At 35.8% G+C, this 17991-nt stretch overlaps 4 protein-coding genes across 9 annotated transcripts; 1 reads left to right on the forward strand and 3 right to left on the reverse strand.

Annotated features, from left to right (window-relative positions):
• Positions 1 to 467: 467 nt before the first annotated feature.
• LOC100650958 (JNK1/MAPK8-associated membrane protein) lies at positions 468 to 2069 on the forward strand. The gene is made up of 4 exons (XM_003395513.4): positions 468 to 1346; positions 1430 to 1599; positions 1668 to 1744; positions 1836 to 2069. Exons 1-4 carry the CDS (start codon positions 874 to 876, stop codon positions 2049 to 2051), a joined length of 936 nt encoding a protein of 311 aa, XP_003395561.1. The 5' UTR covers positions 468 to 873; the 3' UTR covers positions 2052 to 2069.
• A 66-nt stretch (positions 2070 to 2135) lies between these two features.
• LOC110119287 (neutral and basic amino acid transport protein rBAT) lies at positions 2136 to 5748 on the reverse strand. 2 transcript variants are annotated; one of them, XM_048406212.1, is made up of 10 exons: positions 5363 to 5748; positions 4548 to 4926; positions 4222 to 4466; positions 4023 to 4148; positions 3706 to 3932; positions 3437 to 3620; positions 3150 to 3376; positions 2810 to 2815; positions 2466 to 2615; positions 2136 to 2341 (listed from the first exon to the last, which is right to left on the reverse strand). In XM_048406212.1, the coding sequence occupies exons 1-10, from the start codon at positions 5585 to 5587 to the stop codon at positions 2266 to 2268; spliced, it is 1845 nt and encodes a 614-aa protein (XP_048262169.1). In that variant the 5' UTR covers positions 5588 to 5748; the 3' UTR covers positions 2136 to 2265. The 2 variants fall into 2 exon arrangements, with proteins under 2 accessions (XP_048262169.1, XP_020718677.1); XM_020863018.2 differs by lacking the exon at positions 2810 to 2815.
• Positions 5749 to 6257: 509 nt separating this feature from the next.
• On the reverse strand, positions 6258 to 8051 carry LOC100650639. The gene is made up of 3 exons (XM_003395510.4): positions 7184 to 8051; positions 6740 to 6918; positions 6258 to 6650 (listed from the first exon to the last, which is right to left on the reverse strand). The coding sequence occupies exons 1-3, from the start codon at positions 7473 to 7475 to the stop codon at positions 6648 to 6650; spliced, it is 474 nt and encodes a 157-aa protein (XP_003395558.1). The 5' UTR covers positions 7476 to 8051; the 3' UTR covers positions 6258 to 6647.
• Positions 8052 to 8194: 143 nt separating this feature from the next.
• LOC100650521 (maltase A3) lies at positions 8195 to 16584 on the reverse strand. 5 transcript variants are annotated; one of them, XM_020863010.2, is made up of 10 exons: positions 16299 to 16584; positions 11615 to 11928; positions 10488 to 10667; positions 10256 to 10413; positions 10053 to 10187; positions 9761 to 9966; positions 9485 to 9680; positions 8949 to 9403; positions 8613 to 8753; positions 8195 to 8532 (listed from the first exon to the last, which is right to left on the reverse strand). In XM_020863010.2, exons 2-10 carry the CDS (start codon positions 11778 to 11780, stop codon positions 8298 to 8300), a joined length of 1872 nt encoding a protein of 623 aa, XP_020718669.1. In that variant the 5' UTR covers positions 11781 to 11928; positions 16299 to 16584; the 3' UTR covers positions 8195 to 8297. The 5 variants fall into 5 exon arrangements, with proteins under 5 accessions (XP_020718669.1, XP_048261836.1, XP_020718668.1 ...); XM_048405879.1 differs by lacking the exon at positions 16299 to 16584 and adding an exon at positions 14829 to 14959; XM_020863009.2 differs by lacking the exon at positions 16299 to 16584 and adding an exon at positions 12973 to 13325.
• Positions 16585 to 17991: the final 1407 nt, after the last annotated feature.

Here is a 17991-nt window from a genome sequence, read left to right on the forward strand (position 1 = left end):
GATCGCCCTAGATCGCGCCACTTTACGAATCTTTACCGTTTTCCCATTGCGCCATTGCTTTTCCGCTAGAAACATTTCAATTTGTATTTAAACAGTCGTATCATTAAAATTGTTTTAAACTTTCGATTAAACGTTATACGTATTTTTATTTAATGTTCTTTTACTGCTGTTTATCGTTAATGTAGCATATCTTTTAGTCAATTGCTTTCGTTTCTATGAACTTGCCTTAATAAAACCTGTTAAAGCTATAATACATCTACATTACGTAGTTGGTACTTTTATATAGTAAAAGTAATATAGAAAATGAAAACTGATAAAAGCTTATGAATTTATTCTTAAAATTCTCTAATATGATGCATTATATATTATGCAATGTTAATATCTATATATCTATATCTATATATATATATATAACTTATATATAACTTTTATAGCTTTTAGAATGCATGCTTTCATTTTCTAAAATCATTTTTCTGTGTTGACATAAAATCATTTTTATATTCTTTGTAACATATTCCTTGATATATATTGTATTAGATATATGTATAGATACACATGATATTACCGATCTACCGTCAAATGACGTTCCATACCTAACGATAGTTTACAAACTTTATTATTAAGAAACGCCATTACGTTATAAAAACGAAGTTCTTCCATAAACAGCGTATTTGTTATTCAGAATAACATATTTCGAAATCAATAACATTATTACAAAATTATGTTATTATACCGTATGGATCGTAGTTCGAGTTCTTGAAATTTAACCTTAAAATGTTCATAAAACGCGTTTATTGATGTACATTTTAAAATTTGAAAAAGGTGATAAATATTATAAATATTTATAAATATTGCTTTCATATCTATTTCTTCATGTGCTCGATACCAAAGGCAAATGCTTTAAATTCCTTTACTCGATGTCCTGGATTATATTGTGGAAGGGAATTACTGCCTGATGGCAACTGGAGTGACTGTGGTGCATGTCCCCGAGGGTTCAGGGCAAACGCCACTTCGATATGTGTTTCTTGCGAAGACGAACCAATGCTCTATGATTGGTTCTATTTAGGATTTGTGGCACTATTGGTATTATTATTACATTGGGTTTGCATTGATATAATATCTATGAGACGTACTATACCAAAAAAAGTGTTTGCGTTACATTTGTCTGCTCTAGTAGAAGTTGTTTCTGCATCTGTGATTACTTTACAAGTAACCGATCCTGTAGGTAGTTTTGCAATTAGATCATGTAGAATTACAAAACTCTCAGACTGGTACACATTGTTTCACAATCCTAGCCCAAATTATGAAGAAACTCTGCACTGTACACAGGAAGCTGTTTATCCATTGTTAGTAATTACATAATTATTCCATTTAATTATTCAATTTAGCTCTTTTTGTCTGAAAAATTAATTAATTATTCAATCCTTAGGTACACAATGGTGTTCATTTTTTATGCTTTAGGAACAGCTATAATGTTAATAATAAGGCCAATTATAGCCAAGAAATTTTTACCAAAGAAAGGAAAATTTACAATTTATGCTGCTCTTTATTTCTATCCCATTTTAGCTTTATTACATGCAGTTGGCGGTGGTATAATATGTAAGTGAAGCAATGTACATTGTAAGGATAATACCTTCCCCATATTTTATTAACTCTTATTTTTACAGATTATTCATTCCCATATATAACTATAACACTGTCTATACTATTTAACGCAGCACATTTTTCATTTAAATTAAATCAGGTAATGGTCTCTGTATATTGTTCATATTTGCGTATGTTTAAATACTAAATATGTTTTATAAATGTTTCATGAAACTCTACCTTTTTTTCAGTCAATGAAAGCATTGTTGTTGAGCTGTGTATCAGATATAAAAAATGTAATAATTATTTTAAGTCATTGGATGTTATATGGATATGGTTTAGTAGCTGCTGCAACTTTCCGAGATCTCGGCATTCATCCAGCATTGATTGCTTTAGTTCCTTTACCTGCATTGTTTTATATTATTACTGTAAGATTCACAGATCCGCATAAACTTCATTTAGAATAAATACAATTATAAAACCTATTATTAACATAATTATAATAAGTCGTTCCTTTATAAACAATAACTAATTGATTGTAGAATACTATGTTTTCAATGAATCACATTTAATTATATTTTTCACAAAAGCAGTACATAATTACTTATAATAAATGCCATTACATAAAGATTATAAACAAGAGATTGTTATCGATCACTTGTAGACTTTTTTCTCTCGCAGCTAATTTTGTGGAACAAACGTCAAAACAACTGTACTCTTGCCCGATATGGGAACTTTGTTAGAAGGTAGTTTTGTTCTGCAAAAAAATAAACTTCATAAAAAACGGTTGTTTATCACAATATTACGAAAGAAATTGTTGATGTTCTATGAAAAACAAATAAAAATAAATTAAGTAATTGATAATAGTGAAATAACGTTACTTTATTGTGTCGCTGTCTTGCGCGTAATTAGGACTGTGCGCGACCATATTAACTTCGTCAGAAATCTGTGGTATTGTAGAAAAATCCACTATTGTAGGTTCTTCTGCTGATTGATACGCTACTAAGTATCCTGGATTGCCACTCTTTAACCTAAACATTTATTCAGTTTTAATATTCTTTTAATGAAAAACAAGGAAGAAAAATTGATTCAATTTTTGACAATGATAATTAAATTAATATTTTATATTATCAGTTATTAACTGGTGGTTAGTCAATATTGCTATTATTTACAATTAATTTTACAAAACGCAAGCCTCATGCAATATGTTAGTAAGACGACTCACCAGTTCCTGCGTTGCATAGAAGGAAGCGTGGAACAGGGCAAATTGATCTTTGGTTAGTAAATTATACAGTACAATTTGTGTCAATAGTGTGAGGTGTATGAGTTATTTGGGGTTTAAGTGTAGCATCAAAGGATAATTGAAATGATTTATAGCAATTGTGAATTAAGTTGATTGAACTTTCTTTGATATAGATTAATACTGCAATTACTGTTTTATTCTTCAAGGGTTCTATACCATCCATTAATTTTCTGATACTATCCTCTTTTGTTTTAAGATTATACTTAATGTGTAAATGGATAAACATACAATACTGAAATAAGTAAAAATACTATTACACTACCTTGTATAAATAAATACGCTTCCATTGATAGTCTTAAACATTGTTTCTCCATGAAGGAACGTTAAGCTTTTTCGTGCTTTACATAAAGTTGCAAAGGCGTCTTTTGCAGACAAAGTATCGTTCAATTTTAATACAGGTGTTCCAGGTAAAAGTAATGTCATAAGTGCTAAACTGTCTGCTATATCTGCAGGCATTCTCTCTCTCAAACTGAGGTTTCTACCATTAATCTGGAATGTAATATAATAATATAATATATATTTTAGAATATACATCTTGTAGAGACTTACATCCCAAGCAGGCCAGGAAGTGAAATTAAGCCAGTGGGAAAAGCCACGTTGTAAAGTCGTGGCATCTATATTGCTATCTGCAGTTGTAAGAAATTGTGAATTTTGTGGAAGATCAATCAGCCTCTTTTTCTCATTATAAACTTGTAGAATGTCAGTTCCAATATCATCTTGGAGGGCAAAGAACCTGGACAAACATTTTGTTATGGAACTTTGCTTGAAAGAAAGACTGAATATACATGCTACTACTATAATTATTAAAGATAATTAACCCTTCATTGTGTGTTTCATTATGAACTCTTTCTTGCCATTTTGCCAGAACAACACCATTTTCTGGCCGATCTCTTGTATAAGCATGTACTAATGAATCATAGTTTTCTGCTTCAGTAGGTATAGTGCTCCTAAATTCATCATGAAGATCTGGATCCACAGTTAAATATTGAGTATTAGCTAAACGGAATCCACTGATCCCTAATTTTAACCAATGACTTAAAATATCCTAAACATTAAAAATTAAGTATTATTGAATTTATTTTTTACATTTATTTTTTAATCAGCATATAAGAGAAGCAATGACAAAATAACTTACTGAAAATTCTGTAACTACTACTGGATTATTGTAATTTAATTCAGGTTGTGTTGTTTTGAAATGATGAAGGTAATACTGTTCTCTTTGTTCGTTCCATTCCCATGCTGATCCTCCATATACACTTAGCTAAAAAAATTCGTATTATAGAAATACTACAAAGATACAAAGCAATTTTAACTTGAAAAAAGATATAACTAACCCAATTATTAGGTGGAGTACGTTTACCATCGGTAGTTATTTTTGCATCTGCCCAAACGTAGTAAGATGAGAATGGTTCTTCTTTCTCTACGGAGCGTTTGAACCATGGATGTTCGGTTGATGTATGACTTGGATCTAATTCTAAAATGATATATTGTTTTCTGCTTTTGGCAGCTTTTACAAGAGCCTCCAGATCGCTTGTAGTTCCTAATTCTGGTTTAATGTTTTTGAAGTCTTCTGTTCCCCCTATGATTTAAAATGCAATATATTAATATCTGTTGCCATACTAGAGTAAAGGACTACCTGTAAGAGCTGTTGGATATGTACCTGTTGAACTTTCTTTAACCATGGAAGCTAGAGAAATTGCATCTATATTTTGTGTTTTTAAAATATCTAACAAAGATTCCATGTCTTTCAAATCATGAGTGCTTGTTTCAACAGGATCTAATTGTACAATAGCACTCTTCTCCCACCATTTTTTGGGTTTTGGTGCTGCACATTTTGGTGCCATTATCACAATAGCTGCAGCACCAGCTAACATGGTAACCCAAAGTAACCAGAAAGCAATGAATAAAAACCATCTTACTTTAACCCAGAATGGGTCATTAGCAAATTTCATGAGTTCCTCTTTTCCCATTCCAGAAAGAGTTGGCTTAGCTGTCTCAATATCGATCTTGGTATCTCCATTTTCAGAAATAAATTTTACCTATTCAAAATAACCGTATGTTACATATAAAATCAAAAGACATTTAATGCACATATTTCTCTTGAATTATTTCCACAGGTAATTCCATGATCTATTTTTCCTCTTCATGATGGTATGATGCAATAGTAAAAGATTCTTACTTTCGAATAACAAATGTAATACAATGTCCGAAAAATATAGAATACGTAAAAACATGTGATAATAAAACTTGAAAATCATTCGAAAGCAGATCAATTGACTTTTATTATCGAACAAAGAAAACTTTCAATCAAGATAAAAATAGTAATTAGCTATTAATTATATTTGAATAAAATAGAATAATAAAACAATAATAGCGATGAAAAGGAGATAGATATTTTTAAGTACGAATAGAGGTATCTTTTATTGATCGTATAAAGATTAAACGTGGCTTCCAAAAATGTGCTCGTTAACATACCTCGGTTGTATCTTTCATAGGAGAGATTTTACTCTCGTCTTTAAGCATCTTTTCGTGGACCCCATCGTCGGTATCGTTCTCATTGCTTGGTTTTCCCATATTTTCGATTTTATCTTGTACACTTCCGTCCTCGTCCGACAACGCCTTGTATGTGGCGACAACTGCCGTTTCTTTCGCGTCCCCGTTAGCTTCGATATTATCTAAATTCAACCTCCCACTCTCCATTATTACTATCACACAATACCAAGGACGTTAAACGATCTTATATGGCGGGGATGTGTGAAAATTCTCCTCTACTTAATGAATTTTCAATGGTTTTTCGACTCCGTAAGGTTCAAGAATGACTGGAGAGACACCTTCTACCCCACAGAGATATGTAGTTGGTTCTTCTCTCTTTTTGTCCCTGCTAGTATTTACTTATACTACCACAAGCATGAGGTATAAAGTAAAAACAGGGACGACCTTCGTCCCTCAAAATTACCATGACTTTACTAAGTATTTTAGAACAATACTTGAGATTTATAATATGTTTTACAAATTAAAGAATATCCATAATTTTCTAATGTACTAAACAAATATCCTTTATTTAGATTGTAATACTTCGGTGGAGATTTATGTTTATGCACCGTACTAAAAAATGTTAGTAAATTATAAGAAAATTAAACAGAAAAATTTGATTAAAAATTAAGACATCTCTTCAAAAAACTTATGATTAAAAAAATATTATTTTGTAGATAAAGTTACTAAAGAATTTTAATTAAAAGTTAGTTTGCATAGGGTTCTTTACTGCCATAATCCAGAACTGATTTAATTCTCCCCTTTCGATCAGACGTTTCAACGACGAATAGAATACTTTGGTTGAAAAATAGCGCGAAAGATATTTTGTTGATTATTTACACCTTTTGTATAACAAACAAATTTATTGGATATTTTAATATTACAATCGAAAAATATTTAGAAAATATTTTCGGATGTAAATAATATATAAAGTTTTCTATATATTCATACATAAGAATGATAAATAGTACTGTATACATGATCTTCTTAACATTTCTCATATTTAATATTTAAGGGCTTTAGAAGTACTTTGATGTGTATCCTTCTGCTCAACAGTAGCTTTGTTAACGTAGGCAAGGCATTAAACGATTATCTTATATCTTGCTGATAGCACGAAAAAATATACTATCTTTATGGACACATCGATTTTTTATTTATTGACTTATTCAGTAACATCCGATTGGAAATCCTGAACACCTTGTTCGTATTATATTGGTGTCTGGAAAATTTACTGAAACAACGAGGGATTAAGGTGGTTACATAATTTGAGATACCGATTCTAGGGTGAACAAAATTCATAATTTCTGTTCAAATACTTACTGTATCTGTTATATTTATAGTAGCATCGTAGCATGGTTTCCATGCAAAACAGCAGTGAAATAGAATAGATAAAATAATCATTACTATCAACAATGCCCATAAAAACCAAAATATACACAAACGAATATTCATAGACACTGGATCGATTCGGTAGTATCTAAAATTATCGCTTGCTGATCCTAAAAAATAGTCTTTTTATATGCCTTTTAATAATATTTTTGTAATTCTATAAATTTCAATTGTAATTTAACGTTTCTAAATTCGATATTTTAATTTACAAACTTCCGGTCTTGAAATGCATGTTGCATATAGCATACGGATGCGCGAGCACATGCCTTATGATTGGTCCAATTTAAATTTCAGATTTTGTACGAACATTGCTCGTTGTCATTTTACAATTAGTTTACGTGTATATTTTCCATTTCGTAAATAGTGATGTCAAACCTGTGTCTTGTAATCTTTCTTTAGATCCACCGAATTGTACAGCCTCGTACACCGATGCACCGCAGGAAAGGTGAGTAGTAGCTGCTGATTCCATTGTTATAAATTCCTTCTGATCCGCTTGGTACTCTTCACTATCCCAAAAACCAACTAACGGATTTCTCGCATCATTACTTTTTCCGCTGCACGTTCGTTTGCTTCCCGATATGATAGGAATATTTATGTTTACACAAGTGGGACGCAATTTGGGCTGACCGTTAACGATCGATGTTATAAAACAACGATTCTGCGACATTCTGTTCCCGATAAATATAGACACAACGAGATAACAATTGAATGGTGAAATTTCTTTTGCCGCCCCTATTATTGTTTGCCTTTCGTTCTTATCTTACGGGAGATACGTTAGACTTGATTTAACATATTTGCGTCCGTTCGAAGCCCTGTCGCCCTGATTAACAGGGAACCGGTACATATTGATAAACTGAGTCACAGATATATATATCTAAATATATCCAACTAATTATAAACGCACTGTTTGTGGCCACGAATTTAATAAACGATATATTTTCTCTGTTTACAAGGCAACGAATTGTTTGACAATTTCTTATATTTCTTATATGTATTTTGCCTTACTTCACACTCGTTTCTTCACACACATTTACGTATTGTAAACAATGATGATATTAAATTCATGCCGTTGCTATAATTATACTAGCAAGAGTACGGTTCTACTCATGATTTTAGTACAGATACAACTGGCTTCTAAATGAAACATTCACTTGGGACCATTGCTTAGCTTATTATGAGTCATTCAACACATTCATTACTTCATGAATGTATTTGGACAGTGGGAGTATTTGTGTTGTCATTAATATAAATTATAGCAGCACTTCATAACCATAATGTTAACATCTGAGGACAATGCCTCTATTGACAAAAATAGACTTCCTATTTATAGGATATACTTATATATTAATTCATGTAAAGCAGGGTGAATTGAACATACATTTGCTATTACTTTAGACAAAACCTCTTATTAATATAGGAACGTTTAAGTACTAATTATAATCGCTTTATACAAGTTCATAACTAAAATTTTTATTCTACAAAATTTGGATCAATGAAACGTTAAAATATTCAATAACACTACTGTGATGCTTATACTTCCTATTAACCATGTTACTGAGGAGGAAATAAGGGCAGAATTTTTCTCTGTTGTGCATTCAGGAGTCGAAGGAGTGGTATCAGATCCTCCGGGTTCTGTAGATGATTCACAATTGCATATATCCTCAGCTTTCAGGACAAATGCTGCATTTGCCGTGAGTATAACATTTTGTGCCGAAATATTTGACCTAAAAAATGGAATTAAATATTCCGAGTTATCTTCGGGCATTCGGCAGTTAATCCCTTTTGATATAAGACATACGCTTACGTAATGTTAACTGCATTACTGGATGCGATAATAATTTCTACCGGATCTTTTAAGTTCGGATACACCGACGTTAGATTAACTGTTTCTTGTCGTAGACCCAAGTTAATAACAACGATATATGTAGGATTATTTGCTAAAGATCTAATAAAAAATAATATTAGATACTTATTGAATATGTAATGTAATGTATTAGATATAATATACATATAAAAATAAATAAATATATATATATATATATATATAATATACATAAATATATATATTTATTTATTTTTGATATTCTATAATTTTTATAATTTTGAATATTATATATATGTATGTCATTGTGTTACAAACCTTTTAAAGACAAACACGCGGTCATTGTTTAAGGTTGCAAATTCATAATCTCCATGAGTGAATACTTTATCTTTTCTAAGAGTAGCAAGTGATTTATATGTCTTCAAATTGCTCTGTGAACTTTTTAGCTGTGCTTTGACGTTTCTTTCTGTATAATCTGGATGAACAGGAAGATATGTAATTTTATTAAGTGAAAATCCCGCTGATGTACTAGAGTCCCATTGCATTGGTGTTCTTGCAGGATCTCTGGAATAGTTTCCAAATATTTCCTTTGACCTCGAACAACCCATAGGGTCGATTGTTTCATTCCATGACATCTTCCTGTCTAGCATTCCAATTTCTTCTCCATAGTAAGTATATGCTTGACCAGGTAACAATAGACTAAGCATATGAAGTCCATCAACACGATTCAATCCAATTCTTGAGGCTGCTCTTGAAGTATCATGATTGGAAAGCTAGAATTAGAAGAACAGATGTATTTACTTAAATTTTAGGCAAACAATGGGAGATGATCGTAGCAATATATGTGCTCTTACCACCCAATTTGTGTCTGCTTTATTTGGAAGTTTCTTAAACCAGTCTTCCAGAACATTTTTAATGTGTTCAGCAGTGCTTGTATTCTGAACAGAAGTAATAAACCGGAAATTAAAGGGTGGAATTCCATTGTGCGTAGCATTACCATAAAGCGATATCAACATTTCATCAGAGTCATAAGACTCTGCAATTAATAATCTGTGAATTAACAATTGCAATATTTTAATATAAATACTATGGAATAAGTTAAGTCAAATTTGTAATATCTCTATACATACTTTGAAGGAGCATTATTCTCTTTTACCCAATTATCAATATATGAACGAAACTTGTATACAAGATCTATGCTCTCTGGCAGACCAGATGTATAGGTTCCATTCCCTACAACAGGCTCGTCTTTTAAATCCTTATCTTCATAAAGATACGACACTGCACCAATTCGAAAACCATCAACTTTTCTTTTCAGCCAAAAGTTGAACACATCCTGAAATATGTAAATAAGGTTTTAAGCATATATTAACTCCTTATTGAATTACAAAATACAATATTATCATAATGCAAATACTTTACCAATAATTCTTGTATCACATTTTTATTTCTCAAATTGAGGTCAGGTTGAGATTTGTGAAATTTATGATAATACCATTGCTGCCTTGTATCGTGCCATGTCCATGCTGATCCCTCTTTGTCATTGTAGGTGCTTATCTAAATCAAAAGAGAGCATTAGTAGGCATTTGTCAAAATTGTTTCAAGGATTATGAATAATTATTTACCCAGTTATTAGGTGGTATCTTGTTGCCATTTTGATCTTTGGAACCGTTTGCCCAAATGTAGTAATCACTGTATTGCTTATTATTTTGACTTGATTGCAGAAACCATTTATGTTGATCGCTTGAATGATTTGGTACTATGTCCAAAATGACCTTTAGGTCTGGAATGGTTTATGTCACTCAAAAAACCGATACATATTCAATGAAAAAAATGTCACTAACTACTGACACATACCACGTTTATGTGCTTGTTGTATGAACTCATCAAAGACCTGGAGATTACCAAACAGTGGATTTATCTCGGTATAATCAGAAATATCGTATCCAGAATCTTTCAGTGGTGATGAGTAGATAGGATTTAGCCAAATTGTGTCGATTCCAAGCTCTTGTAAATAATCCAGCCGGTTGGTTATACCTATGTAACATTTGATATTTATTTCATTAACTATGAATTAAAAATGTGAATTAAAAATTAGAGATATGATATTAAAGTTAAATATTTCTAACATATCGTGTTCAAAATTTAGATAAATATTTTCACCACGTGTTTTTTATTTACGTATATTCCGTAGAAAGATGTTGTTAAAGTCACCTCATTGTGTTTCCCATAAATTCAGCGCGATCAATCAATTGAAAAATTATTCCCATCTAGCGATAAATTGATTCTGCGTTATCAATGGCACACGGGAGATCTGAAGTAACTTCGGTTGGTACCTTGACCAACAAGCGATAAACGAGCTCAGCCATAACACAACTCCGAACGCGAAGCTAATTTTTCACTCGTTTAGCATTTACGATACGCTGCCAATAGTTTTAAAAATAGATTTACGAGGCCATGAATTTTCACGGCCATTGTACAGGCCTTATATTACATTTATCTAAATTTTCATTTTTACATGCGCAACTCGTTTTGTATATCTCAAGTTAAACGATAGCGAACATTCGTATAGAAGCTGCCTCGTTTATAACTCAAAGCGCAAAATTTTCAAACGCAATATCCCACTATGGATGACTGTTATTTTCACTACAGATTTCGATAACGATACTACGAAATTATTATCTTTTACTTTCGTTACATGTACCCACTATCGAACACGACACTTTTCGGTTTATCGAATTTACGATTTATTTCGTATTTACGATATCCGCGAAACTACACATTTATGCAAGTTCATATTTTTACCAACAAAACTAGCCATAGTTTCGTTTTATTAAATATTACAACGAGTATTCTACGTTCCATAATATTTTATACACACTTTCCCGTGTTTCGTGCATCTCCGATATGCGTAAATGCTCGGGATGTAGAAACCACAACGATCAAACACACCTGTAGATTCCAATTTCCGGTTCATAACGTACCCTGCAAGTCACCCTCGCCATCTCCATCGCTATCCTGAAATCCTCTCGGCCAGATTTGATAGACCAAAGCGGTTTCCCACCATTGTTTGTCCAGTAACTGGGAGCTTGTCGATCCCACGGCCAGCAGCCCGAAAACCAACAGTAGAATTCCACGGAATTGATGCATTTCGTCAATCGATGTACAAAACTCGACTCTAGATCCGCGATTTCGTCCTGCTATATATATTTTTGGCAGAAACCAGGTTATCGCTTTATCTGCCGCTATCACGATGATTCCGGTGTCCTTATCGCGCTTATTCCTTGCCCCGTATATACTGAAAACGCGTCATTGTTTACGTTAAAAATAGAGAATAGAGATGTTCCTTTAATTCCTGTCGCTGCTCGTGGCGGATCACCGATCGCGATAGTAGTCTTTGTTTGAGCAAAGAAAGAGGAAAATCTAGTACCGATTATATCGAGAAAAGGGGTGTAAATCGTAAATTGTGTCGGGCATAACAAGATAAATATTAGGATATTTGGCGTGTCTAGACAAGATATGATATTTAATACAAAGCCAATGTATTTCTCCCCGCTTTCTTTATTGGGTCATCTCGTAAGCAAAGAGTAAGAGTTAGGCATTAACATTGAAAGTGTGGGAACGTCACTTGTTTAAGATAGCAGCGATCGTTTGGTAAAAGTAGGGCAACACGTTCGTCTTAAAAAGCTTCGCTTTAACAAGCCAAACCATATTGAAACTAGCGAATGATACTCTTGTTTATTATTTTTCTCGCGCTCGTGATTTTAAACTTTTTTCACGGCATCTGCGATTATTATTCCTGATCAGAGATTCAATCAAGCGAACTCGCAGCCAGCCGAAGCTGCATCGTTTTCACCGTAGCAAATTCATACAACGAAATGTATTTTCTGCAACAATTTTATCTGCCTCAGGTATTTTCCTAAACGTCGCAACTTCCGTATTTTATACGTGGAAATTTCCTATGCCAAGATCAATTTCCAACACCTGACGTAATGGCGGTGTGGAACCCGATCGACCGATGTCCTAAACATTTTTAACGAGAGTTTAAACGATCAGATAAATCGATCAGCATCGATCGCTTCGCGGATAATGGGACAAAGATCACACGGAAGAAGTACGATAGGTGTATTTATTTGTTAATCTTCGAATTTTTACGTCAGTCTGCGTTTAAAAGATATCTCGATACACGACTTACCTTGTCGATAAGGAAACCGACTTACCTTCTAAATATTCTAAATATTCTTGCTGGATATATTAAGATGTATAAGCTCGGAAGATACGTTACTTTTCAATAATAAACGATCCATCGTGCGCTAGAAATGCAAATCACTCGATCGCTCACCGACAGCCTGAAATATCTCACGTTCCTCGTATTCCACTTTTCTTTCTTCTCTGTTTGCTTTAGCGCGCACCACGTCCGCTCGAAATCGTACCTTTGGCGTAACTAAATTTCATCGGTTGGCGCTTAATTAAAATTCCGCCTGCGACACGTGAAAACACGACGCGGCGCTGTTTTAATTCGCTCGTGGTAACATAAAGAGGCGAGGCGATGGCGTTTTCGCCATACGAAAAATCTACCACCTCCTTTCCCTGCTCGTATTTCAACGAGAGCCACCTGCTCTAACGACGCGATTCTCGCCTCGCGGTAATTCATTCTCGCGGTTAACCCGTTTGGCTGCGCTCGAACGGATCTCTCGAACGTTCACCTGACCAACCCTACCTCGGAATGCCTTATTGCGTCGCGTAACTCATCGCCTAAGCCTCTTACGAACCCCAATTTCGTATCACGTAGCTATGGATGATTTATTCGTCTCGTTTTATACGCACCAGTTATTGTAAATTGGAAGATAATCGATGCCATCCGAAATACCCTCTATAATTCGGCTGAGAGCACGCTATTGGTTAAGCTACTAGGGTAGGCGAACGTTTGAACGTTATTTATCGTGCCAACGCGAATTATTGGAACACGCTGCAACAAGCAATCGATAACAGGGTAAGTTCGATTATCCGATGCTTCTCGCGATCGTTCTATCGTATTGCAGCTAATTGGAAGATCGCGATGTTCGCTATTTCTTACACGCAGCTACACAGGCTTTCGTTTCTTAATGTTTTTAATCTTGTTAACGTTGCTCGTCGTAATGACGTTATCCCTCTCTCTTACGCAAAGACTTTGTCGATTTATCAGCTATCCTTAACCCTTTGCACTCTTACGTTGAGTGTGACCCTTCAGTTCCACGTTTTTTTTTTTCTTTGTGAAACGTACGAAAGGAAACCAGGATTGCATCCTGGAAATTGTTTCGGGATATATCCCACACTTAAAAATTAGAAAATACAGCAATAGTAATAAAACTGGTATTTATGTGAATTTCTTTCGTCCTTTGTTTATTTAAATCGTCTTATTTTTTAGTTATAGTAAATTTTAAATTAAATACTTAAAAACGTTGAGAGCTGCTGGTAACGAAATTGAAATAAAATGCAGAGTACAAAGGGTTAAAAGACTTGTACGCATCGAACTCGATAGGTCGTAAAAGCGTCAGTAAAATCGGAAAATTATCAAAAAAACGTACTTATCGTGCTTTTTCCTCGGAACCAGTCGTTAGTCACATCGTACAACTCATCCGTCTCTGATCATCGCGTAGCTGTTACGAATCGACGAATCGATGTTATCACAGATAGGATAATAAATTTGTATAAATCGTAAAGCTTGTTCGTACTGTCGCAGTTACGCACCTTGTGCCGAGTTTCCCGATATTTTACATGTATTGTATTCGGTTATCGATTGCCAATGGTATTCGATTGCACGTTGCAGCTCGTGGACCAACAGCGGACCAGCTTTTGGGTAATCAGGCGGCGGTGTAATTCGAGAAACGATGGAAAATTGTGTTCTCGACGGAGAACACAGTGACAAGACCATCCTCTGTGCCCATTCAGATCTGTCCGTCTTTCGACTGTTCGTGTATAGCGCGGTATCGTTTGTTTCTCGACGTCGGAAAGAGAGAAAACTAACTGTATGCAATTTGCATAGTGCCAGATAAGCCAGCAGTCGATCGAATTCTTTTCTTTGCTTTTCACGTATACGCCCACAGGCGGACGAATAAATTCTTGCTCGATGAAACCAGCGAAGGACGGATTAATTCTTATTCGCAAGCCCGTCTCTTTTACTTGCAACTACTTTTTTAACTCGTGCAAATTTCTTACTTTGTCCAATATTTCCAGAGAACAGGAAGAACGTCTAGCGTTCGAATGTTTGCACGGGCTGAACGAATTATTGTGACTTTGGAATGCGAGGAATTTCGACAGCCAAGGACAGTCATTCCGGTCGTTGAATCTATTGCGGATTTTGTCAATGCCACCTAATGACAAAATCAGCAATCACTTAGTTGCCAACACAATACTTCCAATATCGTTTCGATATATAATTCGAAATCGATTAAGTCTACAAAGAAAAGAAAAACGAGCGGGAATGTTACGATAGTTGAGAGAATCGAAATGCGTCTTTCCAAGCAGATAATTCGTTTCTTCAATAATACTAATCGCGTATCTATATAATTAAAAATCAAAAAGCTCGCGAAAAATGGGAATTGATTTGGCTTCTTAGAGGCTCGTATTTCCTTTGAATGTTTCTTTTACCTCGGACTGTACAAACCGATATACTCCGTTAAAACGGGCATAATTCTTCGGTTCAATTTAATCGGTTAAAAAATCGAGGAAGGATTCCGAAAGACTTACGACGTTGACAAAATATTTAACTGTGATTCAGCGAGATGGAAAAGTTCGCCGAAAGGTTTCGTTGTATAATTCGCGAAATCAGTTTCCTTTATGCACGTGTAATACATTCGTCGCGTGTCTCGCGTCTCGAGCACGTTCTTCCGGGGAAATGAAGTTTGCCAATTACCTGGATTCTGGCTTTCAGGGAACGGTGATCGAGAAGCCTGAGCAAAGCAACTAAATTATTTCGATACGGAATATCGCGTGGTTCGTCACAGCGACAGAGAATGCACGACGAAAACAGCTAATCGCGAGTAATTGCGTTATTAAATTTATTTCAGGGATTAATTCGCCTTCTATCAAAGTATTTCAAGCGCGAAACATCGTTATCTGCTTTCTTGGTTTCTCGGGCTGACATCAGGCGATATCTCTGAGTCGCCTCTAATTAAAAAAGGCAATTGCTCGCGGTTTATTTACGTTTAGACGTAGCCGCTGCTTTCATCGAACTCGGTCGAGTATTTACGCGGCGGCGGAAAAACGAAGGAATTTCAAAATGAAACGCGTCGTTCCGAAGGACGGAAGTGAATTACGGGAAATTGAATGGTCACGGAGGCAGGCGCTCTACCTAAATTATCCTCGTTATCAGTGGTGAACGCTATTAACGAACGCATTATTCCGACGAACGTAATGAAAGCCGATCAAGTATTCGTACACATCGGCGAAACTTGTTAAGCGATGAAAATTAATTTTCATGGCGATGGCTGCTCGCGATGAAAACTCGGCGCGACTTTTCGCTCGAACGAACGTTTACAGTTCGCCTTCGATCGAGAAGAACCGGGCCGCGGCTTTTTGCCGCAATCGAATGCATCGAAACGCAGAGCAGAGCAGGAAAATAGATTGGTTTTTGGTTCTCTCGGCGGAATTTATTCGTCTGGATTTTCCATGTCTCGTAAAACTCACCGATGAAATGGCAAAGATAACGTCGAACCGGTGTTCAAGGAATGCTGTGGAACACGCGTTAGTCGTATTAGCCGCGAATAATTCAACGCGTCACGTTCGCTTATCTCTTTATTTATTCATAACAAGTCGTCGAAAAACATATCACAAACGCGTTGCACAATTTTCAGGGAATTCTTTGTAAAGAAAGAAACGAGAGCGGTGTATTCTCCGGCCGAAAATGAGATCGAACATCGCGATATCTGGCGCGGTATTCGTGCAACACAGGAAACTACTTAACGATAAAACGAGCAAGTTCTCGGAGCGCGCCTCGTTACCGCCGCGCCACGCCATCGAGTCCCCTTGTTATTTATCGCATAGACCATTTCGCGGCCATAATAGGTGAACCGTGTCAGTCTCGCGTCGACACCTCTAAAACCACCCTACATATTATATCGGCGAGGATTCAGCAGCGAGTAAGAGCCATTGTTCCCGGAGACACAATAGGACCATTTCCAAGCCAATCAAGCATTTCTGCAAAACAATTAGTACTTTCGCGTTTGCACAACAGCCGGTTAATTTGTAAGCCGCGATGTACACGCCGCGATTATCGATTAATCCTTTTCACGGACGATCCTTCTCTTTTCTCCACCCTTTCCCGTTTTTTCCCCCCTCTTTTTCCTTCTCCTCTCGCATTTTTCTCCGCCACGACAGCCGGAAGTCGTTTCAACGACGGAGCAGAAAATTTTCTCTTCTCCATTTGTTCCGAAACGATGGAACATTCTTGACGGAACGGCGTTCGTTTTAAGACAGTAATAACGCTTTTTCGTCGACTTGGCCGAATTTCGCGAATGGCGAACGAGTAAAACGGATGGCGATGTAAACGACGTGGGAGGGTAAGGTGGTCGTAAGACAGAGTGATAAACGGCGACGAAAGGTCTTAAGTTTACGAACCATTACGATCCATTAAAGTTTCACGGCGATCAGACTCCGGCATGAAAATTATTAAACAGTATTAGGCCACGTCGTTCCTGGAACGGGTCACTTAGCGGTGTCCGTAAACGTTCATTAAAGTTCAAGGTGTCGGTTAATGATTCAACGAATCCATCGGTCGGTCGGTGGGTTAGCGCAGGGGTTGGCGCGCTCGGTCGATTCGTTGCGAAAGTTTCTCACGGTTTATCGAGGCTCTGGGATTATTCGTGAAAGTTGAACGACCAACTGGACTATCAGGATCTCGTGAGGTAATTAAGCTTTGGCGGGCAGGAGCGTTTGCAAGGGGACATGGTCCGAGGCTGAACGTTTCGGAATCAATTGCTGCTCCGATGTAAATAACATTTAATGTCTGTATATTTTGCACTTTCGACTCAGTTACAATTAATTGATTTCTTAGTCGATCGCGTAATGCTGTTTCGGCACGCGTGATCCGCTTGCGGTCGAGCAACGAGATCGACCACCGACTACCAGGAAGAAAGAGTCTTTCATCGCGTACACGTAGAACGAGTTCTTTCTAAAATATCTCTTTGGCTTTGTATCTTCAGTTTGTCTGACTTCACGCGAGTTTCTTAGGATTCTTCGCCTAACGATTAACCTTTCCTTCAGTCTCCTCGATTTTTCCAGAGGAATATTTCTTCGTTGCGTCGAAGGCAAGCGGTTTCCGTCGCTTTCTCTCTCTCTCTCTCTCTCTCTTCCTTTCTCTCCCTCTCTCACACTCTTCCTC

Source organism: Bombus terrestris, chromosome 5 (assembly GCF_910591885.1).
Source record: "Bombus terrestris chromosome 5, iyBomTerr1.2, whole genome shotgun sequence".
Lineage (NCBI taxonomy): Eukaryota > Metazoa > Arthropoda > Insecta > Hymenoptera > Apidae > Bombus > Bombus terrestris.

What these genes read in the sequence shown, in the direction of transcription:
- LOC100650958 (XM_003395513.4), top strand. Translation starts at nt 874, where the DNA reads ATGTGCTCGATACCAAAGGCAAATGCTTTAAATTCCTTTACTCGATGT. An exon ending in CAGGAAGCTGTTTATCCATT is followed by an intron (nt 1,347 to 1,429) that starts GTTAGTAATTAC and finishes TTCAATCCTTAG; the next exon opens with GTACACAATGGTGTTCATTT. An exon ending in AGTTGGCGGTGGTATAATAT is followed by an intron (nt 1,600 to 1,667) that starts GTAAGTGAAGCA and finishes TTATTTTTACAG; the next exon opens with ATTATTCATTCCCATATATA.
- LOC110119287 (XM_048406212.1), bottom strand. Translation starts at nt 5,587, where the DNA reads ATGGAGAGTGGGAGGTTGAATTTAGATAATATCGAAGCTAACGGGGAC. An exon ending in TAGTAGTTACAGAATTTTCA is followed by an intron (nt 3,933 to 4,022) that starts GTAAGTTATTTT and finishes TTTAATGTTTAG; the next exon opens with GATATTTTAAGTCATTGGTT. An exon ending in CAAGACAGCGACACAATAAA is followed by an intron (nt 2,342 to 2,465) that starts GTAACGTTATTT and finishes ATTTTTTTGCAG; the next exon opens with AACAAAACTACCTTCTAACA.
- LOC100650639 (XM_003395510.4), bottom strand. Translation starts at nt 7,475, where the DNA reads ATGTCGCAGAATCGTTGTTTTATAACATCGATCGTTAACGGTCAGCCC. An exon ending in AGAAAGATTACAAGACACAG is followed by an intron (nt 6,919 to 7,183) that starts GTTTGACATCAC and finishes ACTATTTTTTAG; the next exon opens with GATCAGCAAGCGATAATTTT.
- LOC100650521 (XM_048405879.1), bottom strand. Translation starts at nt 14,944, where the DNA reads ATGACTGTCCTTGGCTGTCGAAATTCCTCGCATTCCAAAGTCACAATA. An exon ending in TGGCGAGGGTGACTTGCAGG is followed by an intron (nt 10,668 to 11,614) that starts GTACGTTATGAA and finishes AATGTTACATAG; the next exon opens with GTATAACCAACCGGCTGGAT. An exon ending in AAGCAGACACAAATTGGGTG is followed by an intron (nt 9,404 to 9,484) that starts GTAAGAGCACAT and finishes TTCTAATTCTAG; the next exon opens with CTTTCCAATCATGATACTTC.